Here is a 27,598-nt window from a genome sequence, read left to right on the forward strand (position 1 = left end):
CGGACTACAAGTCCCACCAGGCCGCGCGCGCCCCGCAAACTACAAGCCTCACGAGGCCTTGCGGCGGGTGTGCAGGTAAGGACCCCAGCCCACGCTTTACCACAAACTCGGCTACACAAAACCGCTGAAAAAAAATCAATAAACATTTATTTGATACAGTTATTTTTAATACATACAGTTGATGGCCCGCCCCGAGCCACTCCCGGGACCGGGGCGGGGGCGGGGACGAGGACCAGGGACAGATGGTCACAAGGCGGGCAGGGCCCGAGCTCACCGTCAAAAACATCTTGCGAATAAACACTTTGTAGATAGAATATATATGTATATATATGGTTACAAGTGATAGCTGGAACCTCTCTTTCAAAATGCACTTAATACGGAGAACTGGCATTAAAAAAACCCAAACCAAGAAACCCAAAGTACAGGCAGGAGGTGCTGGCTCCCCCAGAACCCCAGGCCTTCAGGACAGCTGCCTGGAGCCCACGGAGGACAACACACAGGGACTCTGTGGGTCAGGGTGCACCCATTCTTTCCCTTCCAAACCAGAGGGACAGGAGGGGGCTATGGCGGGAGGGCCATCAGTCACACCAGGGGACACTCATCTGCCCTTGCATGAGCAAAAAAAAGTGCATCCTATTTTGTGTGAAGTTTCGGTCCCTTGAGTCAACCCTTTCCTGTTCTCAGGGCAAGGGGGGTGGGCTGGGCCAGAGGTAGATCTTTAGAAAGGGACCTGGCATTGTGCCCTGGGCCTGGGGTCTCAGGCAGGGTCCATGCCCACCACACGGAGGGGGTTGTCTGCCACTGGGTCCCTCTCACTGAAGGTGTCAATCAAGGCTAGGTGACTACCTGGCTGCACTCCCATCAGAATGGGATGTAGACAGATTCCACCAAGCCACCAAGGGCTCCACTGCCGTGGGAGGAGGGCTCATCAGACCAGCTTGTCACTGCCACCCACCAGCCAGAGCATGGACCAGCAGGGAGGGAAAGAGGAGAAAGGGGCCCCCACCCAGCAGTCCCCACACCTTAAAGACAAAGAAGGGGGTTAAAGTGCTAAACATCAAGTTACCCAGGACCCCACTTCTTCCCACACGTCCGGTGAGGTTCCCACATCAGAGATCGCACGTGGATGGCAGGGGTGACAGTGAAAGTAATCCCCCAACCAAAACCAGCCCCAACTCCCCAAGGGCCAAGTACCTGAGAGGCCGGCCAGGCGGCCATCCCCTGCCGAGGTGCTGAGGTCCAACCTCTTCCCACCATCGATGACAAGGACAAAGTGCAGGTGGGGCCCCACCAGCGCCTATTCCCTGGCACCCTCCCACAGCTGCCCCTCTGGTGGCTGCCCACCCACCTCTACCTCCACCAGCCATACACCAGCGACACCCAGGAATACAGGAAGGAAAGCCCTCCTGCCTGAAGCTGTACTGCCTGCCTCAATATTTGATGCTGGATTTCCTGCCCCTGCCCAGGCCTCTACCTGCCGATCAGATCAGGTGTGTGTGAGTTGGGGGAGTCCACATTTCCACATCCCCTTCCTAGCACACAAGCCAGGACTGCCCAGGGTCAGAGCACTCCGGTCAAGCGAAGAAGCTAGAAACAGGCAGTACAGCGCCTCAGCCCCCAAGCCTCCTGGCAGCCGTCTCCCTGGTGCAGGGTGAGGAGAACTGAGCCCACACTGGACCCTCCTCTCCAGGGGTGGGATGGGGACAGGAGCCCAGGGGCAGGCATGCCCAGTTAGCACTGCCTCCCTGAGCAGGGGAGGGACCCCAGCCCAGCCCCTAGATCCACCGTCGGCACCAGGAAACCCTTAGCACCAAAATGTTAGATTGTGGTGTTTTTGTATAAAAAACAGAATTAAAAAAAAGGTTTGTTACTTGTCACAGCAACGAGACTGGCATCCACTACACCCAGGAGACACACGCACACAAGCAAATATCAAAATTCACATCATCCAGGATCGGCAAGGCCAAGCCCTCAGCCCACCCCCACCCCCCAGTAGAAAACAGCCTCCGTCAAAACCTACAGCTCTGAAACCCTCCCTGCCCCAGCAATGCCACGGCGGGAAGATGTGGCTGCATCCTCAGTGCCCTGGACTCCACTTGACCCAACCTACAGACCTCACTCCTCAGGGCACCAAAGGGAGCCAAGACAGAGCCCTGGTGCTGCCAACTTATGTGACCTCGGCCAAGTTCCCACCCTGGCCTTCGGCTCTCACATCAAAAGGCCACACGACCAGAAATGAAAGAGCAGGTAAAAAAGGAGGAAGGAGGCTTCCACGGGAGCTTGGCCATGGGTCAACCCAGGCCAGCAGACTGAGGCTGCTTCCCACAGTGGTCACTACTTAAGCCAGGCCCCAGGTCCCCACTCCACAGGCCTATGGGCCCCAGGTGACCCTGGAACCCAGACTGGCCCTCCCTAAACCCATTGGGCTATGTGATCTAGGCCAGTGGCATTAGCAAAGCTGGAGGCTGAGGCCAGAGCTCGCTTCACACAGTCCCTCAGCCCTGCTCAGCAGTTCTGTGATGGCAGAAGAGCCTCTGCTGGCCTCAAGCAGAGAGCACTACTGGAGACTGTGGAGCAAGACAGCTTCCCCCATCACGATGGACACAGGCCAGTGGGGCAGGGGCCTGAGCACAGCAGGGGTTGCACAGCAAGGGAGGGTGGGCCTAGAGAGGTAGAGAGCAGAAGTGCAGGAACCAGAAGGCAGCGGGGCACGGGTGGGGTGGGCCATCAGGTCAGCACGGTAGTTGTCAGACTTGGGGTCTGTCCTGGGAGGTAGCTGGGGGTGCTGGGGTTCCAGTGTTGGGTCAAGAGGCGAGGCCGCTCACGTATCCTCATCAGCCCAGAACAACGGGCTACCCAGGGACCCCCTGAGCCTTGGACTCAAAGCAGATGGGGCATAGAGCTCATGTGCCAAGGGCCAGAAGGCCATATGCCTGCTCTGCAGTACCCACATCTGAAGCCCAGGCTGTAGCCCTTCCCCCACCGCCCGTGATGGTCCCTCCAGACTATTGCACTCCCAGCTGCCCGGCCCTCCTGGGAGCCCCAGCCCAGGGCATCCTGCGGCAGCCTGCATGGGAAGGGGCTACCTTCAGGGAGGAGAGGACTGCCCACCGTTGCTGAACAGACAAACAGGTGGGGTAGGGGTGGAGACCTGGAGGGCAGGAGGCTCTGGTGCCCCACCCCAGACACAGGGGCCGGGCCAGTGTGGGGGCCGGGCCCCACCCACCTGCCAGGCTCCAAGCTCACTTCTCAGGTGCCTTGCCGGCTCCCACCTTCCGGCCAGTGGAGCCCCGGGCCCCCTTGTCTCTGCCTGCTGGGGGCCAGTCGTCTTGGTGGGGAGGCGTCCCGGGGGCCGGCTCCTCGGAGGGCCGCTCTTTGGGCTTGCGGCCCCGCTTCTTCCCGCTGGCTGGACTCTTCTCTTTCCTGGGCACAGGGGAGTCCACGCCCTTGTGTCTGGGAGGCGGGTCTGCCGAAGTGCGGAACCAGTTCTGAGGAAAGAAGCAGCAGTGGAGACCCTGGGGTCTGGGACACTGCAAGGCAGAACAGAGGGGCCCTAGGGTCTTGGGCACCCAAGATTCCAGGGAAGCCACTCTGAAGAGAAACCAGAAGCTTCCTCAACAGTGGCAACTTGCTCAAGCAAAGGCAACAAGAGCTGTCATCCCGACCCCCTCCTCTGCCCCTCCACGGGGCCAGTCCATCCAGCCGCACCTCCGCATGGGTCTTGAGGATGTGGTACTTGACGCCGCTCTCGGAGCTGAATTCCTTGGGACACAGCAGACAGCAGTACTTCCCCACCAGGTGGTCCCCCTGTAAGGCACATGGCAGTCCAACCCCCAGAGGTTGGCCCCCACCCTGGCCCTTGGAGGACCAGAAGTTCCCAGATGCAGCCGGGGCCCCCACACTTGTGAGGTTTGTCTGGATGGGTGCCCACTGGGCAGGCTTCACAGACCTACGAGGCTGCTGTGACAGGACCACCAAGGTGCCCTAGCTGCAGGAGAGAGCACAGCGAGGGTGGCAGGAGGCAGGTGCTCTGGGGAAGGGTCACACCCCACTGCCGAGGGTGTCAGCCCCAACCCTGGGTTGACCACCCACCTGTATCAGCACAGATGAAGAGCCCATAAACAGGACTAACCACGACTGACTGACTTTACGGCTGGGCTGAGGCTGGGGGGAGAGTGTCCTGGGCTGCGCTGGCCCTGGACCCCAAAGGGTCAGGGGGACACACAGGATGTATGGGACCCTGGGGAGCAGCTAGGAGCACCGAGCACACGGATGAGGGGAGGGCCTGGGCACTGACCTTGCTGCAGCTGGCCAGGTGGGCCTTGAGGCCGGACACGCTGGAGTAGATGGCTTCACAGCACTGGGGGTGGGAGGTGACTGTGGGGGCGGGCTCTCCAGCCTGAGCCCACTGACCACTGTGCACCCCTTGCTCAGCCCAGGGGACCTGGGGCCCATCTGAGGCAGGTGGGTGGGTGTGATCCCAGAAGTCAGAGGGTGTGGCAGGCTGAGCTGCTAGGGCTGAGGTCAAGGCCTCTGCCTAGGAAACTCGGGCCACACGGAAGTCTCCCCCAAGGCCAGCCCTGGGCCCTCTGTCCTGAGTCCCAGAGCTCCCACGCCTGCCCAGCCTGCCCAGCTCACATCGTTGGGGCAGTTGACGTGGCCTTTCTCCTTGACCTCATTCTTCCATGCCTCCAGCAGCTCAGGGTTCAGCACGGGAAGGCCTGGCCGTGTGTAGTTGAGCTACAGACACAGCAGTTGACAGGGTGAGCTGGAGGTGACCCAGACATTCCCCTCCATGGATGGGAGGTCTGCACCCAGGAGGCGGGTGGACTGCCCAGGTTCCTCCCGGGGGCCTTACGCTCAGAGACAGGGAGGAGGGCTCACCCGTGCAGTCTCAGGCACCAGGTCATCCTTCATCCGCCGCTTGGTCCAGTCTCGGGCCAGCTCGTCCTCTGCGATCTCCTGCAGGTGGAACACAGCGACCTGGGCCGATGTGCGGCGGATACGGCCGCTGGGAGTCCGCTCCACACCCAGTGGGTCCTCAGCCTCAGAAGCCTTGTCGGAGGGCTCCTCAGGGGGCTGTGGAGGGGGAGGCTGGGTGAGCTGGTGAGTCACATGGCATGTGCCACACAGAGAACACAGGAGAAAGCAGGCTGGGGACACAGACGCCCATCACAGGTTCATTCCCCCGACACACCAGTCCCCCAGAAGGGAAGAGGGAGCCCACAGGGCAGGTGCCTGAGGAACGAGCGCCCAGGCTGTGGCCACTCACCGGGGCTGTGTGCTCTGAGCGCACGTGGTAGTCATGACCTGCTTTGGAGCGGTAGGGCTTGCCACAGTGGGTGCAGGGGAAGGACGGGGTCTCCACTTCGCAGGGCGGCTTTCCACAGCGTCGCTGATGGTACTGGTAGCCCATGAGACTAGAGAAGGCAGCCCCGCAGCCCTGGAGGTCCGAGGGGCAGGTGAGTGTAGCGAGCAGCTGGGCCACATCCACCTGGCGTCCACACCTGCAGGCCCACTCACCTCTTGGGGGCAGCGCAATCGGCCCATCTGCTTCAGCACCTTTCGCAGCCGCTCCCGCTCCTCCTGCTCGCTCCCCTCCGAGGCCTCGGCATCAGAGGGCTGAGGGGCAGGCCAGCCTCAGTGCCCCTGCCACCACGGGGCCCGCCCCTGCCCGGGGCCACAGATGTCCCTAGTCAGGCACGGGAGCCACTAAGCTGTGCCAGTGAGGCCAGTGGTCAGAGCCAGGCAGGTGGGGGGAAGGAGACCCGCAGCCAGTGCGCAGCATGGACGGCAGCTGGGCCCGGGGGAATACCTTGGTGCTATGCTCAGCCATGGTGTGGTAGTTGAGGCCGGCCTTGGACTTGAACTGCTTCCGGCAGTGCTGACACTTCAGTGCATCCTGCAGCTGCAGATGGGCATGTTGGTGAGAGGTCGGTTCTGGGGTGCCTCCCCTCCCGAGCCAGGGGGCAGCCCTACCTTCTGACACACTTCCATGTGCTTCTTAAGCCCCACGAGGGTCTTGCGGGTGACCACATTGCAGGTGGGGCAGACAGCCTCCCCCCGTTCGTGGATGGCCCGTTGCCACTGCTCCTCGGGGCCACCTGCAGGGCAAGGCCAGGGCCTCAGGTGAGGGGCAGGAGCTCCCAGATGACCTTAACACCAAGCACAGAACCCAAAGCCCACACTCTGTCCCCGTCCCCATGGTTCAGGACTGCCCCCATTGTCAAGACTTGGCCTGTGCCTCGCCACTCAGCAGCCCCTACCTGGGGCTGGGTGGGTCATAGGAGCTGGCACCTCCTTGCTGACAGCGCTGGTGGGGGCTGGCCCCTTTTTCCGCGTGTCTTCAGGGCCTGGGCCCTCCTGCTTCTTGGCCCGATGGATGCGGGCTTTGTCTTCTGCCTTGGCCAGTCCTGTGCGCACAGGCAGGGAAGGTAGGTGTCACCTGAGGGTGTGGCCACAGCATGTGTCCGGCCCCGAGGGTGCCTGGCTAGTCTAGGCCTCACCTTTGAGTCCAAAAGTCCCTGAGATGGACGGCTGCTCACCCGTAAACTTCTTGGGTGTTTTCTGTTTCCTTCCTGACTCAGGAGAGAGAAAACAGAAGCCAAGGCTCTGGTTAAATAACCATTGGTAAGGTTAGGCCGGCTCACTACTGGCCTCACCCTGGCCGCTGCCTCCCAATCCCATCTTACTGTGCTTTACGCGCTCTGCACCCTCCTCAGGCGGGGACCCGGGGCCTGGAGCCCTCGGCACCTCCTTGCCCCCTGAGGGCCTGCTGCCCAGAGAAAGGGGGCTGCTGCTGGGGTCTGTGCTCAGCTGGAAGGCCGAGCTCTGCTCTGGGGTGGCCGGGCCGTACTCTCCGTTCTCTGGCCTCGCATGCTTGGGTGGGATGGGGCAGGTGTCCAGGCCATCCGCAGTCCTGCAGGGAGCAGGGAGTAAAGACAGGAGGGCCCGCTCTGGGCCCTGTTACCCCTGGACTGCCCTGGGGACACCCAGTCCCAACCTGGCAGGAGCCCCCATACCTTTTCTTACCGCTGCTCCTCCCTGCAGCCCGAGGAGCTTTGTTCTCAGATTTGGTCAGCAGCACCACCTTGCAAGGTGGTGTGTGTCTGCTGATGGCAATGGGCCTGCTGACCGTCACTGGCTTACTGACCACGATGGGCCTGCTGACCGTCACTGGCTTCGCAACTGGCACGGGTTTTGTAACTGTTACAAGCTTTGTCATCGGCACCGACTTGTTGATAGTCACTGGTTTGGTGACTGGCACCGGTTTGTTGACTGTCACTGGCTTGGCAATTGGTACAGATTTGGTGACTGGTATAGGCTTGTTGACTTGTACGGGCCTAGTGACCGGGACAGCTTTAGTGACTGGCACGGGCCTGCTGATCGTCACTGGTTTGGTGACTGGCACGGGTCGGCTGACCGTCACTGGTTTGGAGACTGGCACTGGCCGGCTGACTGTCACTGGCTTGCTGATGCCAATGGGCTTGCTGATAGTGACCGGTTTGCTTACTCCAATGGGCTTGCTAACCCCAACCGGCCGACTGACAGTGACTGGCCGGCTGACTGGCCCAGGCTTGGGGGCAGGCAGGGGTCGGTCCATGTGGTTCCAAATCCGGTGCTTCTCCAGCTGGGTCTTGGAGGTGAATGCAGCCTCACAGAAGGGGCAGGGAAAGGTCAGCCTTTCTGAGATGGCACCCTGGTGGAGAGGGCAGACATGCACACTCCCAAGCCAACAGCCAGGGCAGGGTGGGCCCCAGGCTTCCCCTTCCCCAGGCTGCAGTCCCTTACCCCTTGGCACCGCTGGTAGTGGTACTTGAGCCCGTAGATGCTAGGGAATTCCAGCCAGCACCCGGCATTTGGACACTTTACCCTTGAGTGCGCCTTGAACTCGTCTTTCCATTGGTTCATCAGGGAGAGCTAGGTGTGGGAAAGGCCAGGCTGCTGACCCTGCAGCCACCCAGGCCTCTACCAGCCAGCCCCAGACTCATTACTGTCCCTAGGCCTGCAGGACTCCCACATGTGGTCCACTGGGCCCCATCTCGAAGCCCTCGCGCACAGAGCAGCAGGCAGATGTGGGCAGATGGCTCAGCGCTAGACCCACAGCAGGCAAGCCCGGCAAGGCAGTAGGCTTCCAGGCACACCTTGCAAGAGCCCACCCAGCCCTCGGGGAGCTCACAGGAATGTCTCGGAGTGCCTGATTCTCAGCTTTTGGACGCCCCTTTTTCTTCCCTTCCGTCCTGTCGCCAGCTGGACTTTCCAGGTCAAAGCAGAGTGCGGCCTGGCTGGGCACCGTCTGCCCAGCCCGGACCACTGGCAGTCCTGCAGCACACGACACATCAAGCCTCAGAGAATGCATTCCCCACAGCCTCATCTGCCAGCCGGGGGGGCTGGTACTGCCTGGAATGAGCCTCATGTCCCCTGCACTCATGGAGACAGGGAGGCAGGAGGCTGTGGTCCGCTTTGGTCAAGAACCCTGGGCCCCGGCTGCTCCCTCCCCAGGAAGCCTCTCAGGAGGCCAGGCTGGGCACCCAGGAGCCTGACATCCGGGGAGGCCTACACCCAGCACTGGCCACCCAGGACCACTGGCCGCCTCCTCTTACCCAGCTTTGGGGGCTCATGGAGCACAGGAAGTCGGACCTCGTTCCGGCTGCCATCCTTCCCAGGCCCACTCCTGCTGGATCCTGGGACCCGGCGGCCTCCTCCAACACAAAAGGGATCAGTCATCTCTGCAGAGCAAGTGGACAGACCCGCCGGCCCCACTCAGGACCTGAAAATGGGCTTCCCTTGATCCCACCCCCGGAAAGGCCCACACTCTGGCCTGAGGAGGGGGAGCCTGCTGGCCTGTGCTTTTAGTCACAAGGGAAAGGTTGGGGGTGGGGGGGGGATTAGTTCTCTTTTAAGGGAGGGGCTGCCCAGCCAAAGTCTCCCTGGATGGCCAGGAGACATCATCAGCTTGGAACAATCTAGCCGTGTCCTGAGACCCTCACCTGCTCCAGAGGGCTCCCTGTCTCCAGACACATCACCCCAGAGAGCCCCAGGGAAGGGAGGTCAAGGACACCCCTCGGGGGCCAGTTATGACACCAGTGTGGCTGCAGGTCACAGCTGTGCTGGCCTGGCACCTAGGAACACCTTCCCCCACAGCCCCGCCCAGACCCAAGGCCATGCTTGGGACCTGAGCCGACACCCTTGCATTCTTCTCCCCAGGACAAACAGCCAAGGTGGGAGCTAAGGGCCCCCACCCTCCCTAGCTGCACACATACCTTCTCCAGTCCCTGTGCCAGCAGAACTGCCCTCCCGGAGCCTCTGCTCCACCTTGTTTCCAGCCACAGCCCCTCCAACCAGATGGACGCCTCATGCTGGACCCCTCCATCACTCCTCACCTGACTGGCCTCCTCGCCTCCACCCTCAAGAAATGCTGTCTCCAACCTACAGGCCCACCAGCCCCACTCCAGAGACCACAGACTCTGAAAGCTGGAGCGACTCTGAGTCCAGCCCTGTGGGTCCTCCCACAGGGACTCTCAAGGCCACAGAAGGTGGTAGGGGTGTGTGGGCAAGTGATCCTTCCCCTGATGATTTCTAACTTCTTTTTGTTTTTTTCAGGTCACACCTCATGGCACCTGAGATCTTAGTTCCCCGACCAAGGATGGACCCTGAGCCCCCAGAGTTGGAAGCGTGAAGTCTTAACCACTGGACCACCAGGGAAGTCCCCTCACTAACTTCTATCAGAGGAAAACGGGAGGATCTGCTGTGCCTAGGAGGTTCAGAGGCCCTCTGGGCAGGATGAGGTCAGAGATCAGGGCAGTCACTGCCCATGGCCACAGGGTGGCCTGTATCCAGAGCCTGAAGGAGGCGGGTAAGGGTCCAGAGAGCTCTAAACAAACTTCTCTAGAAGTGCTCACACTGATGTTTCCAAGAAGACAACCCAACAGCAGTCACCCCAACCCCACGATGACCCCAGTGGCCAGCGGTGTGGGTACCTGCTGAGCCCGGCCTTTCCAGTCCTCCTCCAGCCTGGGTGGAGAATTCAGAGTTGGGTGGTCGGGGGCCAGAGCTGGCCTAAGAGGCAGAGACCCTCCTTCCATCCAAGGCCTGTGACTCGCGCTCAAGGAGAACGGGCTTCTACCCTCCCTGAGGAGCCAGCAGGGTCGCGGAGGTGGGACCCTCACTGGGATGGAAAGGAGTGCCACGCGCTGACCGCAGGCGACGCTGGAGGCGGGACTGCGGTCCAGGCCGCTCACCCCGGGACCCCGGCCTAGGCCCGGGCGCGCGGATGAGGCCGGCCAGGGGACGCACACCTGGAGGCTTGCCTCGCCACCCACCTGTCACCTGCGGGGGGTGCGGGCCCGTCCTGGCCCCGGAAGGGCCGATCCCGCGAGCCTGGGGGGGGGGGCCCAAAGGCAGTGAACCAAAATGGCGACTTTTTCTGGAGAAGGAGGAGGCAGGGACGCGGCGCCGACGCGGGGCGCAGGGCGAGGCGCGGGGGTCCGGGCGCGGCGGGGGCGGCGGGCGGGGGCTCGGGGCCCGGCCCCCCCGATTTGCACGCGGGGTCAGGGTCGGGGGCGCGGCCGGCGCGGGGGCCGCCCGGGGGCGCGGCCGAGGGTGCGGCGGGGCGCTTACCTGCGGCGCCCAGCAGGCCGGGGCCGGGGGCAGGCCGGGGCCGGGCCGGGCCGGGGCGCGGGGCGAGGGGCGCAGGGTCCGGGCGGCGCAGGCTGCGCGCCGCGCTGCGCACATGCGCGCTCCCGCCCCTCCCACCTTTGACAGTTTTACTGTTGGGGGGAGGGGGCGAACTCTCGCGGTATTCCTGCTGCTGCTCGGCGACGGGAGAGACGGGTCGGGGGAGGGGGCCTGTTCGGCCATTCCCTAGCCCCGCTGCCTGTCCGTCCCCTGCGTGGGCTGGGCCGTCAGAGCAAAGTGGCCAGTGACGCCTCCGTCGGCGGTTTTCAGGCACTGGGGTAAACTGAGGCATGGTGGGGCGCTGGGTGCAGTCCCAAACCCAGCACGCACGGATGGAAGCGATTAGGCATCTCTACCACCTGGCCCGGGGAAGGTGTGGCCATAAAGGCCGCGCTCTTCTGGGACCTTGAACTCCTGGCCCCGGGGGGCCATGAGCCTGCCAAGCAGGATCCAGCCTCTTTTCCAATCAGCCCTGTAACCACGTCTGCCTGTGGCCACCCTGGGGAAATGGCCTGGCTCCTGGCAGTGCCGGAGCAGTTTGAGGCCTGTGGGCTTTCCTGGGGTTGCTGATCATCCTCTTGCTAATCTGGGGGGTGGTCCTAGACCAGCCACCAGTGCCTTGCTCCTCTGTGCCCCAGAACTGGGCCCTCCCCGGGGCTGCTGGTATCAGGTCTGGATGTGACAGCGCACCCACCTCACTATGACTTGTAATGAATGAAGTAGAGTAGGGGAGTAGTTTGGAACCGGAGGCACAAGGAGCTCCCCTTTCCCCGAGGCCCTTTCCGCCTCCTCTGCTTGTCCACACTGGAGCAGGTGTGGCTGCACTTGTGGGCAGGGCGCAAAGCTCTTGGGCAGATGTGCATCCTGTTCTCCCAGGGACCCTTTGGAGCTGCTTCTCTCAAGACATGTCCACTCTGGGGCAGAGGCAGGGCGGAGCCCTCTGTGGGGGGTCAGTCAGTCCTTCGCCTGGAAATCAGAGCCAGAGAAGCCTGGGTGATCCCTCCTTAGTTCACTGTGCCCACCCTGGGGTCATGACCTGCAGGATTTTGCGAGGTAGTCACTGTGTCTGCTCTGATGCATCCAAGGCTATAGCTTTCCCTGTATAAGTCTGCATGTGTGGCATGTCAACCTCTCTGTGTAGGTGTGTCTACGTGACCACGTGTGTCAAGACACCAGGGTGTCAGGGTGTGTCTGTGTCCTATGCTAGGTGGGAAAGATGCCTGTTGTATGTTAGTACCCAAATGGTTGTCCAGGTCTTAGTGAATGTGTGTCCAGGCCACAGGGCAACATGTGATGTTGTGTGTATTGTGTGTGGGGGGTGCACTGTGCCTGGTGTTTTCTGTGTGCTAGGAGGTCACAGGATGTTGGGACCCTGTGTGTCACTGTGTTGTACATCTGGACACAGGTGTCTATATGTCCGTGTTTGTGCCTATGTGTCCAGCTGCAGGGGCCTGTTAGTATTTGTGTGTGCCTGGTTGCTGTGTGGGTACGTATGGGGGCATGTACTGTGACCCGTGTGTTTCTTATGTCAGGGCATTACCTTCTGTGAGGGGCTAAATGGGGGACCCCCCCAAAAGACAGCCATTTCAGGTCGCTGGAACCAATGAGTGGGACCTTATCTGGAATGAGGATTTTGCAGACGTGATTAAATTAAGGATCTTGAGATGACAAGATCACCCTGGTTTATCCAGGTGGGCCCTACCTCTCAAGACAAGTGTCCCTGTAGGAGAGAGATTTGACAGGGAGGTGATGGGACCCCAGAATTCAGGATGTAATGGTGTGTCCATGAGCCCAGGGATCCCATGGGGCAGCCCCTAGAAGCTGAGAGAGACAAGGAGGTGTTCTTTTGTGAGTCCTGGAAGGAGTGCTGCCCAAGGATTTCAGACTTGTGGCCTGTAGTACAATGAGAAAGTTCGTTTCTGTTAAGCCTCCTCGTTGTGTCATTTGTTAAGGCAGCCCTAGGAACCTAACACACCTGTGTCTGTGTCTGGGTGCAGCCCACCTGGCAGCCAAGGCAGGCAGGGTCTCGGTTGGGGTGGGACACCACTGCCCCCTAGTGGCCCCAGCTGGAGGCAGGTGCTCAGGGCACCCACTCCTCCCAGGCCCAGGCTTGTGCCCCCTACCAAGGCTCTGAGCAGCACCCCACATGCCTGGATGGTCTCAGTCAGACACCACACTCCGGGCACTTGAGAACCAAGTTTATTTCTGATTCTTTTGTCAGAATATAAAAACGCAAAACAAGGAAGACAAGACAGGAGCACAGTGAGGTTGAGGGGGCAAGACAAGGAGGCACTAGGGGAGAGAGGAAGGATCCCTAGAAAGGGTCATGTCATGATGGCATGAGGTGGCTAGGGATATTCAGGGCAGCCTGGAAGGAGGAGGGGCTTCCTATGGTGGGTGCACAGGGTGGGAGGCACCAGGCCAGTTGTCCAAACTTCATGTGAGACCCCCAACAACCAACCTCCCATCCTGAGGCCGGCTCAGGGCACAGCTTAGGGGCTCATGGCTCAGCACCAGCTGACCCGAGGTTTTCAGAGTCCCCTTGGGGAGTGAGTGGGCAGAGGAACAAGAGGTGGGGGCTGTCGGGACCACCCTAGCTCTCCCTCTGCTTGGCTGCACCAGTCCCAAATCTGGGGCCCTCTGACCCACTGAATGGTTGCATGGGTCTCCATTCATGGTTGCAGGCTGGCTGGGTCTCCCCTGGGTGGGCAAGGGGCGCTACTGTCAAGAGAGCTCTTGTGTGGATCCAGGTTTCCTGGAATGCCCACCCATGATTAAGCCTGGAAGGCAGTCTCCATGACCCTGGGAGGACAGAGCCATCCTGCAACCTAAGGCCAGGACATAGCTGAGCCTGGTATTGGTGCTGGGTGTGGTTCTCCTTGTGTCTGTCAGGTCTTGGGTGTGAGTCCCAGTCCCCATGAGTAGATGGAATAAGGGTTTCAGAAATGAGTGAGAGCACTTGACATGGTGCCTGGCTGGACCTGTGCTGATGACCACTCTCTGGGTGGGAACAGGGGAGGGGCACACACCAAAGGGAGCCTTGGCAGTTCATTCCACCTGTGCGGACAGTCCTCTCAGGGCTGGGGAAGGGTGTGACTGGGGCAAAGGGCAGACCTCTGGCCCTGGGAGAGGGCAGGGTGCCTAGAAGACACATGACTCAGCAGGCAGTGGAGGGCGGACATCAACGCAGGTGAAGGGAATATAAATAAACAGGCTCCCTGGGAGTCTAGGGGGATGTCGAGATCTGCTCTGGCTCCAGGTGGCTGCCCTGCATGCCGCCAGCAGCACCAGGGGGTGGGCCTGGGCTCAGGTCCTGGTAGGAAGGACCCCACCCGGTAGGGGGCCCCTGCCTACCCGCTCACCCCACTCTCAGGCAAGCCCGGAGTGCACAACCAGAGATGGTTGGTGGAGGCGACGCTGGTCCCACCTGTCCACTGGGCTAGGTTTGGCCACGCAGGGTCTGAGGGGCTGCAAGGCCAGCTCTGCTTCTTCCTCACTGGGGCTCTGGTCACAGTGCTGGGGTCCGGATTTCAAGCCTAGGCAGCAGCTAGGACATGTTTCCGAAGGAAGCTAAGAGGTGGATGGGGGTAAGGAGAGTCGGGGGCCTCTGGCATTTTCCCCTCTGCCTGGGTGCAGGATGGCCCTTACTGAGGTCCCGGGCCACCCTCCTGAGGTCAGTGTGCCCACCCTGCACTCCAGGGCTCCTCCAGGCCCAGTCCCCCACCCCCAGGCCTGTCTGAGCAGGTTGGCTCTCTTGGCTCCTCCCACTGACCTTGGCTGAGCAGCTGCAGGCTCCGCCCCTCCTCGCGCACCTGCAGGTGCAGCAGCTGCTGCAGTACCTCCTGCCGCTGCGCCTCCTGTGCCAGCCCCATCCGCTGCAGCTTCTCTGCGTTCAGCCGCAGCAGCGCCCGGCCTGGGAGGGAGGGGAGAGGAGAGGGGTGGAGCCCAGGTCACCATCTGGGGCTTCAAGAGCAAAGGTGGAGACAAAGGAAAACATAGGTGGTGTGGGCAGAGACAGAGACTCAGAGAGAGACTCAAAGAGACAAGGCAAGAGAGGGAGAGAGGTGAAGGGAGGGTAAGGATGAATGGAGACTGAGCAGAGCAAAGCCAGGTAACAGCAGAAACAGAGAGACTGGGAGAGATGACAACCCAGAAGAAACCGAGAAAGAGAGGATGGGGGAGGAGCCCCACGCCCCTGCCACACCCCAGTCCCCACCCCCCAGGCACCAGTGATGGCGTGCTGAGAGAAGGCCTCCACATAGACGAGGTAGTTGTGGGGACAGTGCTTCTTGAGCCACTTGCAGACGTCCTGCTGACTCCACAGGACCACGGGCCTCGTCAGGCCACCCAGGGACGGACTCGTGTGGTATAGGCCATAGTGGTCAGAGTACAGCCGGCCCTGTGGGGAGAGGGGTGGCTGGTGGAGAGAGGTGGTGAGCAGGGCAGGTACTGAGGTGGGTATAGTGGGTGGGTGGATACCTGGGGGGCCTCGGTGCCAGGCTGCTGCAGGAGCTTGACTGGCCGGCCGCCAGCTGCTCTCTGGCTTCGGGAGTCATGCCACGTGAGGCTGGTACCTGGTGTCCGAGGCAGGGGGCAGGGGATGTTCTCGGCCGACACCGTGTGATCCAGGAGGCTCCGGCAGAAGTTGAAGTGGGCAGTGGCTGTAGAGTAGGGGTACCTGGTCACAGCGGTCAGGGACAGGGGCTCATCTCCCTGTAAGCTGGCTTCCCACTGCTCAGCCCATCTTCCCTCCACTGAAGGGGAGAAGCACTTTCCCAGCTATGGGTTCACCAGCCCCCTAAACAGAAGTAAGTGTGCAAGAGCTGTCTTCAGGACACCACCTTTGGGAAGCACAGTCTGTGCTCTGGTGAGCTGGATGGATTTTTTTTTTTTTTTTTTTAATTTGGCTATGCTGGGACTTAGTTGCAGCATGTGGGATCTAATTCCCCGACCAGGGATTGAAACTGGGCCCCCTGAATTGGGAGCATGAAGTCCCTTGTTGGATTCTATTTAATTAGAGTGAGACATGCTTGCCAGGGAGCTTCACACTCAGAGCCAGGTGAGGCACTAGCCTGGGTCAGCCCTGACCCCTCCTTGGACTGGCATAGCCACATCCGACCAGGATGCGCACACAGGACTTGCCTGTGAAGAAACGCTGGCCCGAGCATCCTGGAAGCCCCTGTGTGGTGGTGAGACCTCTATGGCTGGGCTGCCTGCCCACATCGTCAAAGGCACCCAGTCCCTGCAGCCCTCCCTGGCATTCCTTCCAGGCTCGGCCTCTTCCTGCTGTGCTCACTGGCTGTGACTCATGAACAAGAAGCTCAACTCAGGGCAAGCCTACAAGGTTCCTGTTCCCCCCCAATCCCCTGCAGGCCCCCAGCCCAGGGCAGCTCCTGGCACTCCTGCACTGGTCAGCACAGACATGCAGGCTGCAGCCATGTGCTCAGGGACCTTAGCTGACACCTTCTGCTTTCTCTTCCCACACCAACTTCATTACACTCATCACATTTTAGTTTTACGGTCATTTCTGTGCTGGTTGCTGACACAAGTCAGGGGAGGGCAGAGCCCCTCCCAAAGCCTTGCACAGGTCTTTGGACACAGGAAGTGCCCAGAAACATTGTGAATGACTGAATGGATGGATGTATGGTATCCACAAGTCAACAGTACCCTGGGGACAGACAGAAAGCAGGGCTCAGCCTGCCCCATTTTCTAGCATCCAGGCCTTGACTCAGGGGGCAGGATGGGGATCCCAGGCCGGGATTCTCCACCCACCCTGTCAGCAGGACGAGGTGAGAAACCCTCGTTATGACAGACACAGCTCCTCACCCCACTTATGGTTGGCTTCGGTGATGTGCCCAGAAGGTTTCAATACTGAGGGAAACCCACATCCTTCTTCCACTCTTTCCTTCCCATTCCTGCAACTTTCTGGAACTGGATGGCCACCAGTAGCTCTAAATTTGAGGTCTAGGGTCAGACAGCTGAGAAGGCAATGGCACCCCACTCCAGTACTCTTGCCTGGAAAATCCCATGGATGGAGAAGTCTGGTGGGCTGCAGTCCATGGGATTGCTAAGAGTCGGACGCGACTGAGCGACTTCCCTTTCACTTTTCATTTTCATGCATTGGAGAAGGAAATGGCAATCACAGAGTCGGACACGACTGAAGCGACTTAGCAGCAGCAGCAGCAGGGTCAGACAGAGGGTGTGGCCAGTGTGGCCGCTGCCTAGCCTAGGTGGGTTCTAGTAGGGAGGAAGGAGATTCATTCTAAGCCAGCATCCTGAGGGAATGGGCGCTCGGGTCGCAGGGCTTCGCCTGGTGTGGCCTCTGGGCGGGATAACCAGTTGGAAGTAAGTCTCTGCCCGCGCTGCACCTGTCTTGGGCCAGCCAGGCCCCGCCCATTTCCTCCCCACGCCAGGGGAGGGCTCTCCATCCGTCCGTCGGTCCGTCCCTCCCTTCCAGCCCCAATGTCAGAATTCCAGGAGGAAATGGGGCGGGGGCTCCCAAGCCTTCCGTGGCCTTGGCCCCCTCTGGGCCCCACTGCAGGGGCCGAGGGAGATTTACTCCGCGCGAAGGAAAAGGTGACCGCAGGGCGGTGCTAGCCTGGGGATAGGAGCCCCGGCGGGTCACCTCCCCCAAGCCAGGGCGCGCCGACCCTCAAGCCCTGACCACCGCCCCCGCAACCCCCGCCCTGGACTCAGCGCGGGACAAAGACATTGGGGACCCGGTTCGGCCGGGACGCGCCCCCTGTTCCGACCGCGGGGGCCGTTCAGAGTACGCCAGGACCCGCCCCTGTCCCTCCGGTCCTCAGAGCCCGCAGACAGCGATAGCCCCGCGCCCCGATCCAGCCCCGCTCACCATCCACATCCCGACGCTCCCCGAAGCCGGAGCGCACAGCCCCGGCACGGCCTCGCGGGGGGCTCGGCTTGGTTCTCAGCTCCGTGAACATGGGGCCCGCGAGTGCCCCGCCGGTGCACACGCCCCTCGCCGGGCGCAGGGCGGCCCTTGTGGCCGGCGGGGAACGCGCGCCGCCGCCCCGCCCCAGCCGGCCCCGCGCCTGAGCCGGTCCCCGCGCCCGGCGAGTCTGCGCGGCGAGGCACCTGCCGCTGAGCCCTGAGAGCCGGGCGCGCTCCGGGAGCTCCGAGGGGTGTCGGCGGCGCGCGGATCTGGGAGCGCGGAGGGCGGCTGCCAGGGCAAGGGGAGGCCGTGCGCACCTGGGCATGAATCCAAGAACGAGTGACTCTGTGCAGCTGCACGGCGTCCAGGCGTCCGCAGGAGCACCTGAGGCAGGGACCGAAAGGGGAAAGGGTCCTACTTTCTCCTGGGACCTTCTGCCCTCTGGGGCTTAGGTCAATGGCCAGACCCACCCCTCCCCTCCATTCTCCTATATCAGTTTACTTACCCATTCCTTTATTTATGCATTCTGCAGACCTCTACGGAGGTCTGCCTTGGAATGGGCACTTGTTTCCCCAGAGAAGCCAGTTTGACCGTCTCAGCCCGAACCACACTGTGAACTTCAGGAGGACATCAGGGTCTCTTCCCTGCCTTCTGTAGCTCTGGAATCTGACTCAGTGCCCAGAACGTGGTGTCAAAAAGGGGTTGGCTGGGGACAGACAGGAGAGAGAAACTCCGAGGAGGCTGCAGCAGGCAGACGCACTGTGCTTGCTTCGGAACTCTAGTGAGAAGTGTTAGGTTGGGCTAGCGGCTGCCTCCTCCAGTAGAAGGCTAGACTCGTGACCAGCTTTTTGCCTGCTCTGCCAACAACCTGATGGCTCTCCCCAGATATATGTGGGGGCCAGAGAATGTCCCACAGCCATCTCAGCAAAAGTGCACATGGACACTCAGACATGCATGCAGGACAGTCCTGCATGTGCACTTCAAGTAAGTACGGATGGTAGGACTTGCATCTGTGCCTACCAACACACAAGGAATTCACCCACATGTGACCACCCATGCCCACATACTGGCTTGTTCTGCTGCATTTATTTTCATCAATTAACTCTTTAGGGTCTGGGTTCTGACCCTCTCTGGAGTCACGGGGATGTTCAGGGTATAGTGGGGGTGTGGGAAGGGCCCGAATTGGGCCCAGGAATCTGAGTGTTGAGAGCCAGGGCAGTAGACTGCACACGGGGGCACAGCGATCACGACACATACAACCCACCAAGCTCTACACAACGGCCTAGGTATGCAGCCCGTTCAGGTGTGTTAGGCCTTGACCCAGGGCCAAGACGAATCTGAAGGGTAAAGTGTGTGGCTCAGGGAAGAAGAGGACCCATGGGTCCTGCTAGTACAGGAAGGTCTCAGAAATGCATCGAGAACAGGCTGTAAGCAGGGCCGCCCCTGCTCAGTTCGGAAGTCTCACAGGACTAGCCCAGCAAGACACCGTTCGCCCGCGGGGCTCGACGCTCCTGCGCACGCGCTCAGCGTCTCCGCCCCTTAGCCGCGGCCTGGAGCCGCAGGAAGCTGCCGGAAGTCTTGTTTCGTGAACTTCCGCCCGGGGAATCCACGGTGGGCGGGGCTGCGTCTTTACGGGGCGCGCTGCTTCCGGGGCACGGGTGACGCAGGCGGCAATTGCTTCCTGCGGCGGAACTTAAAGAGTTTTGTACTGTTTCGCTTCTGGTTGCGGCCAGGGTCTTTTACATTCTTGGCCTTTGGTGTCACCGGCGCCATGAACAAGAAGAAGAAGCCGTTCTTGGGCATGCCCGCCCCTCTCGGCTACGTGCCGGGGCTGGGCCGAGGGTGAGGCCTGGAGCGGGCCGCGCGCTGAGGGAAGGGGCCTGGGTCGGGGCGCTCGCCGACGGCGACGGAGGACGAGAGCAGGGATAGTTTGGGGTCAGTCCGATCCTTGTGGGAAGAACAGCGCGTTGGATTAGGGCGGACCCGAGGGAGGTTGTCTGCCCCGAGGTGGCGGGACAGTTGGAGTTGGTGCGCCGGCTCTGAGCCTGGTTTCAGTCCCCAGGGTGGATAGTAGCACTGTCTTGCTAGCTGCAGTGGCGAGGTCGCGAGTCCCCGTCTTGTAGTCGGAGCACCATGGCTACTTTAACTCCTAGGCCATTCAGACCTCCCAGCCCTGTCTTGAGCGTGACAGATTTTCTCCCCACGAGTCGGGCTGAAGTCCTCTGTGTGGCCGCTCCCCGTGGTACCTCATTCACCTCTGAGGTGCTGCTGGTCGTATTACTGCTTCTTCAGACTCTACTCCCCCAGGGTAGGTAGGGGTGGCATTGGTGAGCCTTGGGACTGCGTCCCCCAAGTCAGGTGCCTACCGTATATTGTTGAATAAATGAGCAATCATCATCCTATTTGTTTGTTACTCATTTGGTCAAGAAGACTATTGGGTTTCTCTTGTTGCGACTGTTACGTCCAGCGTTATGCACGTTAGAATCCGGGGCACACATAAGTCTAAGATAATTGACAGCGTTTTCAGTGGACTTGCAGTTTAACAGGAGAGATGAGGTATTTGTGTAAATAAGTACATAAAGAGAAAGAGATTTACAACTCTGGGATTCCGGCCACCAACATCCGAACCAAGTTTAGAAGTAGGATGTAAGGGTGTACAGTTGTGGCAGGGTCAAACAAGAAACTGACCCATTGTGTGTTGGGCAGTTGAGAAAGAAGATGAAGTGTGGAGGAAGAAGAGGAAATTGCGAGGAATCTGTGTGGGTGGAACTGCAGGAGCAGAGGGACTAGAGCCCCTGTAGGCATTAGTGAGGCAGATGCCTCAGTATACTGTGCTCAGAGCTGCTTTGAAGCAGAAGGAGAGTTACATGTGGAGGTAGCCAGAATGGGAGGAGGGATTTTGGCGGTAGAGCCTGTAGAATTTGGAGACAGATGGGAGGGTTGTTGTTCAGTTGCTCAGTCGTGTCTAACTCTGCCACTCCGTGGACTGCAGCACGCCAGGCTTTCCTGTCCTTCACCATCTCCCGGAGCTTGCTCAAACTCATGTCCATTGAGTCAGAGATGCCATCCAACCTCAGGATGCCATCTCATCCTCTTATCGTCCCCTTCTCCTCCTGCCTTCAATCTTTCCCAGCATCAGGGTATTTTCTAATGAGATGGGAGGGAGAAGGAAGCAAAGTTGATGCTGTGGTGCCTCGGGGAGCACTGTCACCATTGACTGAAACAGCCCTGAGCAGCTGTAGGGTGGGCACAGAGGAGGAACTCCGACTGGGCCACATTGGATCGAGGACCTGGTGGATTGGGAGAGAGGGCTGATTGGCAGGCTGTTGGAAATGGGAGGCTGGGACCTAGAAGCAGGGAGGTCTGGTGCCCAGGCGAATCTCGGAACTTCCTTAGGTTTCTCTCCTGAAGAGGGCAGACAGGCGGTGTGTGAGAGCAAAGCTGTATGGAGTTCACTGTCTCCGGGCTCCTTGAAGATTTCCCAGAGGAGTTAGGTGTCATTAGGTGACAGCTGTGAAGCGTCTTGGCACAGGATAAATGGGCCCCTTGGGGTTTCCTGCAGCGCCACTGGTTTTACCACTCGCTCAGACATCGGACCTGCTCGGGATGCCAACGATCCTGTGGATGACCGCCATGCGCCCCCAGGCAAGAGGACTGTCGGGGACCAGATGAAGAAGAGCCAGGCTGCCGATGACGATGATGAGGATCTTAATGACACCAATTATGATGAGGTGACTTATGTGGGACACTGTGCTGTGGGCATTTGATGAGGGGCTTGGAGTAACAGGTATATTGACTGTTTCAGCTACTCAAGGTTAGGGGACAGCATGTACAGAGTGTGAGGGGGAGCAGGACAAATACAACGAAATGTGCTCTTTTGTGGTTGCTTCAGAAGAGATGCACTTGCTAATATTAGAACTGTCACATTGACGTATCTCGGCTGGTCTTTAAAGATGAAAATTTTTTTTTCTTAAACTAATTTTTCTTACTCTTTTTTGTGGGGCTGTACTGGGTCTTCATTGCTGCACGAACTTTCTTTAGTTGTGGCAAGCAGGGGCTACTCTCCAGTTGCAGTGGGAGGGCTTCTCATTGTGGTGGCTTCAGCTGTTGCGGTTCCTGGGCTGTCCAGCACAGGCTTAAGAGTTATGCATGGGCTGCTTGTTCTGAGACATGTGGGATCTTCTGGATCAGGGATTAAACCCATGTCACCTGCATTGGCATGTGGATTCTTCACCACTGAACCACCAGGAAAGCCCTGATGAGGGGAATTATAAGTGGAATTGGTGGTAATGTTTGTCTTCCTTTGCATTAGTTCTCATCTTCTTAGTTAATTCTTATTTGGTCTAGGAGGTTTTCTATAGATATATTACAATAGATGTTATTTTTCCTCAGAGGAAAAGGTTTTTAAAATTTTAATTTTGAATTAAAAAAATAAAAATTTAATTTTGAAATAATTTAAAGTTATAGAGATGTTTCAAAAATAGTATGGAGACTTCCTGCATACCCTTCACAAGTTTCTCCTCATCTTACATATCCCTAGTACTATTACTGTGTTTTTAAAAAATTTACTTATTTATTCTTGGTTGTGCAGCATGGTGTGTGTGATCTTAGTTCCCCAACCAGGGACTGAACCAGCACCCCCTGCTTGGGGGTGCATTGGAAACCACTGGACCACCAGGGAAAGCCCTATTTTTATTTTTTTAAGTTCTTATTTATTTGTTTTTATTTTCATTTTTATTTTAAGGTATAGCTGATTTACAATACTGTATTTCTTCTGTACAGCAAAGTGATTCAGTTATACACTTATATACATTCTTTTTTATATTCTTTTCCATTATGGTTTATCCCAGGATATTGAATTTAGTTTTCTATGCATCCTAGAACTATTATTGAAACCAGGAAATTAACATTGGCACAGCACTATTAACCTATAAATCTTACTTCAGTTCCCCTGGTTTTTCCACCTGTGTCCTACTCCTGCCTAGGATCCGATCCAGGATCCCACTCTGCATCTTGTGTCTCTTAGTCTCCTTTGATTCGTGTAGATACACTCTCTTGCATGCCCTTGACAATTTTGAAGAGTACTCATCAGCTATTTTGTTATCCTTCAATTTGGGTTTAACTGCTTGAAAAAAACTTGTTGAGCTTGCATTTTGCAGCTAGATGTGTTCTGTTGCTGCCAGTAGGGGTTGTATTGGAGGAAAAGCCGCTCCTCTAAGAATGTTGTTTGGTTCTCAGTTTAACGGCTATGCTGGAAGTCTCTTCTCAAGTGGGCCCTATGAAAAAGACGATGAGGAAGCAGATGCTATCTATGCAGCCCTGGATAAAAGGATGGATGAAAGAAGGAAGGAGAGAAGGTAAGACAGATTATTAGTCTTCACTCTGTTTATCTAACTTGAGGGGGGAAATGTGTTTGTTTTTAGGCGCACTGTGTAGCATGTGGGATCTTCGTTCCCCAACAGGATTGAACCTGTGACCCCTGCAGTGGAAGTGTGGAGCCCTAACCACTGGACTGCTGCGGAAGTCTGAAAAAAGCTTTGATTTATTTCAGACTTGGAGAAAAGTTGCAAGAATAGGACATCTGTCTGCTCAGCTTTGAGGTTGCCTGGGGCTCGGTCTGTGACTGTTTCCCAGTAGCCTCAGGGCCTAGGGACTAGAGTGGAGAGCTTAGGAACTCCTTGTTTGACTTTCTGGAAATCCACAGAACTGGGGGGATTATTCTGACTGTGCATTGGGTTTACCATCTTTGAAATGGGTGTAGTGATATTGATGAATATATATTAAGTAATTTGGAGATTCACCGAAGATAGCAAATGACCATCGAAATCCTTGTGGGCAGGCAGCTGTGTCTGGAGAGTCTTGTTGCTCATCTTGTTGTTGGACTGGGCTGGTAGGGACAGACTGCAGTGAGCTGGAGGGCAAGAGGCTCAGGCAGGCTTAGGTAAGACCCACCCTCTCCCTGCCCCACCACAGGGCCCTCCTGTTTTCCCTCTGGTAGCTCAGGTGGGTGTTTAACACTGATCTTGGGCTGGCATGTCTGTCCTTGATGTTACCTCAGTGGCAGCTTTCTGGTTCCTTGTCGTTTACTGGGGAAATTTATGCAAAGTAAACACAGGACTATAATAAGTTTTATTGCTTATTAAAATAAGTTTTATTGCTTTATAAATTTTTTTTATTTTTTACTACATAAAGAATGCATTCTCACTGTGGAATATTAGGACAGAGGGTTTAAGTTTAGGTAAAAGGGTAATGTTTATTCATAAGCCTGGAAGGTGACAGGTAACATTTTGTTTACTTTTTTATTTCTACTGCTCATTAAACATAGAGTTCTCTTACTTCTCATATGTAGAATTTTTAATTTTTTGGAGATCTTATTAGAGGCGTGAACTTCTGTTTTTCAGAGAAGTTTTTTTAATCAAGAATATCATTATTTTTTTAATTTATATTTTAATTGGAGGAAAATTGGTTTACAGTGTTGTGTTGGTTTCTGCCATACGACAATACAAAAATATGGAACACTTCGCGAATTTGTGTGTCATGATAGCACACGCATGAATGCATACGTGTGTGCTCAGTCGTGTCTGACTCTTTGCGATCCCATGGGCAGTAGCTCGCCATGCTTCTCTGTCCAGGAATTTTCCAGGCAAGAATACTAGAGTGAGTTGCCAATTTCTCTTCCAGGGGATCTTCTCAACCCCAGGATGAAACTCGTGTCTCTCGTGTCTCCTGCGTTGGCAGGCAGATTCTTGACTACTGCGCCCCCTGGGAAGCCCCATCCTTATGCAGGGGCCATGCTAGTCTTCTCTGTATTGTTCCAATTTTAGTGTATGTGCTGCTGAAGTGAGCACCAAGGGAGTTTTTTTAAAAGCACATTCTTTAATGTGCCTGAGTTTATATGTATTGTAAATAAGTGGTTTTTATCTTCTGGAATTCGTTCATTTAAGAAAACTTGAGTGACATGTATATATTCAGAAAGTTGTATTAAGTAACTTTAGGCCACATAGCCTGCACTGTTCAGTTTGTGCACTTGCTTGGCCTGCTTCTGCAGGTGGGCTTTGCTGGGTCCTTTCAGGTCAGTTTGTCCTGGCACTGAGTGGTCCATCTTTGTTAACCTGATAGCTGGTTATCATCATACTGCCTTTCCCAATCAGGATAGTCAGAACCGCTTCTTGGGCACGTCCCCTAGGCACACACACCCCACCCCACCCCTTTACTGAATGACTGCCCAGTTCCTTAGGGTGCCTTTTGTTGCCCTGTCAGTGCTTCTGGTGGATTAGAAGTTGGAGCCCCAGGTTTGGTTCAAATCACATGGAATGTTGATGGCCAGAAAACCACGAGCTGTGATGATGGACTGTCTCTGGTCCACAAAGAGGTTTTTGTCTTTCCAAGCACGTCATTCGTCAGTGTACATTCAGATTCCTATCTAACCTTATGGAGGAAAGTGTGAATCTCAGTGTTGTGAAGTCGTTACCACTGGACTGGCGTCCCTCTGGTTTAGCCCACTTGATTGACTCTTTGTTGTCGTTGCCCACTGCTCTCTGGGTTCACATCAGCCTGGCCTGAGTCACCAGGAACCCATTAGGATGGGCAGCTAGGACTGTGGTTCATCTTTCCTCCTGAGATAAGTATCATAAGATGGCCCTACCTTTGAGACTTTATAGAATTTTAAAGCAGTAAATATACTTGTGTCACGAAGGAGGGCATGGCAACCCACTCCAGTATTCTTGCTTGAAGAATCCCCACGAACAAAGGAGGCTGGTGGGCTGCAGCCCATGGGGTCACAAAGAGTCGGACATGACTGAGCAACTAAGCACAGCACAGCACATACTTGTGTCAGATGCAGGTGTTCATTGTAATAAGACAAGTCTTTAGTTTTTATCAGGTAGCAAATTGAGTTATTGTGCATGTGTCCATTGTTGCCTTAAAACAGATTTGATTTAGCTGCTTAGTGTGTGAAATTACTCTTGTTGGTGATTTAATTAGGAAGGATAATAAAGTGATTTGTTTCAGAATAGACATCCCGGATTTCTAATGTGTACACACATTTTATTTCTAGGGAGCAAAGGGAGAAAGAAGAAATTGAGAAATATCGTATGGAGCGTCCCAAAATTCAGCAACAGTTCTCAGATCTCAAAGTGAGCAGACGGGTGACCTGCTGTTCCCCACGCCCTTCCCAGCAGAGAACAGAGCCTGTGGGGCTCAGTGATGAAGCTCTGCTCTGTGTTTTGTTCAGAGGGTGGGAGAAGGGCCCTGCTTGCAGAAAGCTCCTCACCAGAGCAGCTGGGACAGAGGGGCTGATTTTCTTGTAACTTTGTAGCGGTGTCATTTAGATGTCAGGTTTTCTGAGCCTGTCCTCTGGGCTTTGACAGAACAACTTACATCTGAGTGAAGCAGAGCAGATCCAACAGATTGATTTTTCTAAGTGAAGTAGAGAAATATGTCTGCATCAGAGCCCTTCCTTCAGGCACCGTGTTTGGGTGATAGGGGTCAGAAGAAAGTAGTTTTTCTGGTGCCTGTGAAATTAATGTTTTGGGGGGCCTGGTGTTTCCAGAGGAAACTGGCAGAAGTCACAGAAGAAGAGTGGCTAAGCATCCCTGAGGTTGGCGACGCCAGAAACAAACGCCAGCGGAATCCCCGCTATGAGAAGCTGACCCCAGTTCCCGACAGTTTCTTCGCCAAACATTTACAGACTGGAGAGAACCACACTTCGGTGGATCCCCGGCAAACTGTGAGCCTCCACAGAGACAGTGGACAGGGCTCCTTCCGTGTGGTCACACACACCAGTGGTGGGAGCAGTGGGTGGGAGTGGGAGGGGCAGGGGCTTGAGTGCGTCTGACAGTTCAGATGTTTGGCTCCAGTGGAAAGACTTTGGAGAGATGAGAATGAAATGCATGAAAATGCAGGCCAGCCTTTTGTCCTTTCTCCCCCAGCAATTTGGAGGCCTGAACACACCCTATCCAGGCGGACTGAACACCCCATACCCGGGTGGGATGACACCTGGGTTGATGACACCTGGCACAGGTGAGCTGGACATGAGGAAGATTGGCCAAGCCAGGAACACTTTGATGGACATGCGGCTGAGCCAGGTGAGAGCTTGTGTCGTGCATTATTTTCCTATAGATTATATTAAATAATTTTGGTTTTGCTTATTAAATTTATATACATTTGTGAAAAGTTCACCTTTTGAAGTGCTTTGTCATGTGTTAAACAGACCTGTGATGTGTCCAGTTACACAGAGTGGTAGGATTCTGCCCCAGGCTGGTCCTCTGGGGTGGGTCCAGGTGTGTTGCACTCGGCGCCAGCAGCAGAGGGCTGCCTGGTGTGCTTCTCCTGCTCCCTCGGGGCCTGGGGTCTGTGGCAGGTAACGGGGCTGCCTGAGGAGCAGCCCAGACATGCACTCACGATAAGCCACGTGCTCAGTGTTGATGTCACTTAATGCCCTTCCCTCTTTACGTGAAAATTGAACGTGGGTGTCCCTCCCACACCTGAGTGAGTGGTTGTGTCCTTATGGGGTGTGTGCTTGGCTCCTGGCTCCAGAAAACCTTGGCTGGATAAAGACCCTTTCACCTTACGACATTCTTGTCAGAAACAGTGAAGGACAGTGCTTTCACATTTAACTATGTACAGATTAAAAACTTTTGCATGACAGAAAGCACCATAAAGTCAAAACAATCTGCAAATGAGGAAGGAGTTGTCATGCTCATGAAAACCAGACCCAGAGTAGTGTGTGTGTTGAAGAGAGTGAACCCACACAGATGGATCTGCACACCCACACCACTGGGAACACTTTGTGTTTAACATTTTTACAGAAAAGACTCACACATACTGAGAAACATAAAAACAGCAGAGTGAACTCCTCAGCCATTCCTGTTGATGCAGTGTGAAATTTTTAAATTTAAATTGAGCTTTTGCTATACTTGAGTTTTTATAGTGAGCAAATATTCTATAGGAGAAAAACAGCTTACTGATCAAAAAAATTGCACATTTTTGTATTGCTAAATACGTGTTTATAGACTGGAAAGTAGTTCA

The 27,598-nt window shown here is 56.6% G+C and overlaps 3 protein-coding genes and 1 non-coding gene across 8 annotated transcripts in view; 1 reads left to right on the plus strand and 3 right to left on the minus strand.

Annotated features, from left to right (window-relative positions):
- Positions 1-125: 125 nt before the first annotated feature.
- Positions 126-10,664, minus strand: ZNF512B (zinc finger protein 512B). Of its 3 annotated transcripts, none has more exons than XM_027559201.1 (18): positions 10,621-10,664; positions 9,981-10,014; positions 8,604-8,729; positions 8,180-8,322; positions 7,792-7,920; positions 7,023-7,699; positions 6,693-6,919; positions 6,507-6,578; positions 6,267-6,413; positions 5,980-6,104; positions 5,816-5,908; positions 5,524-5,622; positions 5,273-5,443; positions 4,885-5,079; positions 4,639-4,740; positions 4,298-4,360; positions 3,709-3,807; positions 126-3,488 (listed from the first exon to the last, which is right to left on the minus strand). In XM_027559201.1, the coding sequence occupies exons 3-18, from the start codon at positions 8,725-8,727 to the stop codon at positions 3,243-3,245; spliced, it is 2,712 nt and encodes a 903-aa protein (XP_027415002.1). In that variant the 5' UTR covers positions 8,728-8,729; positions 9,981-10,014; positions 10,621-10,664; the 3' UTR covers positions 126-3,242. The 3 variants fall into 3 exon arrangements, with proteins under 3 accessions (XP_027415002.1, XP_027415001.1, XP_027415000.1); XM_027559200.1 differs by having other exon boundaries at positions 9,981-10,059; positions 10,621-10,639; XM_027559199.1 differs by lacking the exon at positions 9,981-10,014 and having other exon boundaries at positions 10,621-10,649.
- Positions 10,665-12,858: 2,194 nt separating this feature from the next.
- Positions 12,859-17,739, minus strand: SAMD10 (sterile alpha motif domain containing 10). Of its 2 annotated transcripts, none has more exons than XM_027559219.1 (5): positions 17,531-17,739; positions 15,157-15,338; positions 14,905-15,076; positions 14,450-14,590; positions 12,859-14,224 (listed from the first exon to the last, which is right to left on the minus strand). In XM_027559219.1, exons 1-5 carry the CDS (start codon positions 17,619-17,621, stop codon positions 14,214-14,216), a joined length of 597 nt encoding a protein of 198 aa, XP_027415020.1. In that variant the 5' UTR covers positions 17,622-17,739; the 3' UTR covers positions 12,859-14,213. The 2 variants fall into 2 exon arrangements, with proteins under 2 accessions (XP_027415020.1, XP_027415019.1); XM_027559218.1 differs by having other exon boundaries at positions 12,859-14,247; positions 17,531-17,738.
- A 1,476-nt stretch (positions 17,740-19,215) lies between these two features.
- PRPF6 (pre-mRNA processing factor 6) overlaps positions 19,216-27,598 on the plus strand; it is a 34,733-nt gene continuing 26,350 nt past the window's right edge. Inside the window, exons 1-6 of one of the 2 annotated variants that reach the window (XM_027559203.1) lie at positions 19,216-19,411; positions 21,132-21,300; positions 22,808-22,926; positions 25,626-25,704; positions 26,121-26,297; positions 26,500-26,655. In XM_027559203.1, coding sequence (XP_027415004.1) covers positions 19,341-19,411; positions 21,132-21,300; positions 22,808-22,926; positions 25,626-25,704; positions 26,121-26,297; positions 26,500-26,655 — 771 coding nt within the window. In that variant the 5' untranslated portion in view covers positions 19,216-19,340. The remainder of the gene's footprint in view (positions 19,412-21,131; positions 21,301-22,807; positions 22,927-25,625; positions 25,705-26,120; positions 26,298-26,499; positions 26,656-27,598) is intronic. The other variant, XM_027559202.1, reaches the window with a different exon arrangement.
- On the minus strand, positions 24,311-24,417 carry LOC113903778. Its single transcript, XR_003514315.1, has one exon. It is a non-coding gene; the product is annotated as a U6 spliceosomal RNA (small nuclear RNA).

The sequence above is a fragment of the Bos indicus x Bos taurus genome, chromosome 13 (assembly GCF_003369695.1).
Source record: "Bos indicus x Bos taurus breed Angus x Brahman F1 hybrid chromosome 13, Bos_hybrid_MaternalHap_v2.0, whole genome shotgun sequence".
Lineage (NCBI taxonomy): Eukaryota > Metazoa > Chordata > Mammalia > Artiodactyla > Bovidae > Bos > Bos indicus x Bos taurus.

Coding starts and splice junctions, on each gene's coding strand:
- SAMD10 (XM_027559218.1), bottom strand. CDS start 17,621: ATGTTCACGGAGCTGAGAACCAAGCCGAGCCCCCCGCGAGGCCGTGCC. Junction 15,339..17,530: donor GGAGCGTCGGGATGTGGATG/GTGAGCGGGGCT, acceptor CCTACTCTACAG/CCACTGCCCACTTCAACTTC. Junction 14,591..14,904: donor CTCTCAGCACGCCATCACTG/GTGCCTGGGGGG, acceptor CCTCCCTCCCAG/GCCGGGCGCTGCTGCGGCTG.
- ZNF512B (XM_027559201.1), bottom strand. CDS start 8,727: ATGACTGATCCCTTTTGTGTTGGAGGAGGCCGCCGGGTCCCAGGATCC. Junction 6,105..6,266: donor TATGACCCACCCAGCCCCAG/GTAGGGGCTGCT, acceptor CTTGCCCTGCAG/GTGGCCCCGAGGAGCAGTGG. Junction 3,808..4,297: donor ACCTGGCCAGCTGCAGCAAG/GTCAGTGCCCAG, acceptor TGTGCCTTACAG/GGGGACCACCTGGTGGGGAA.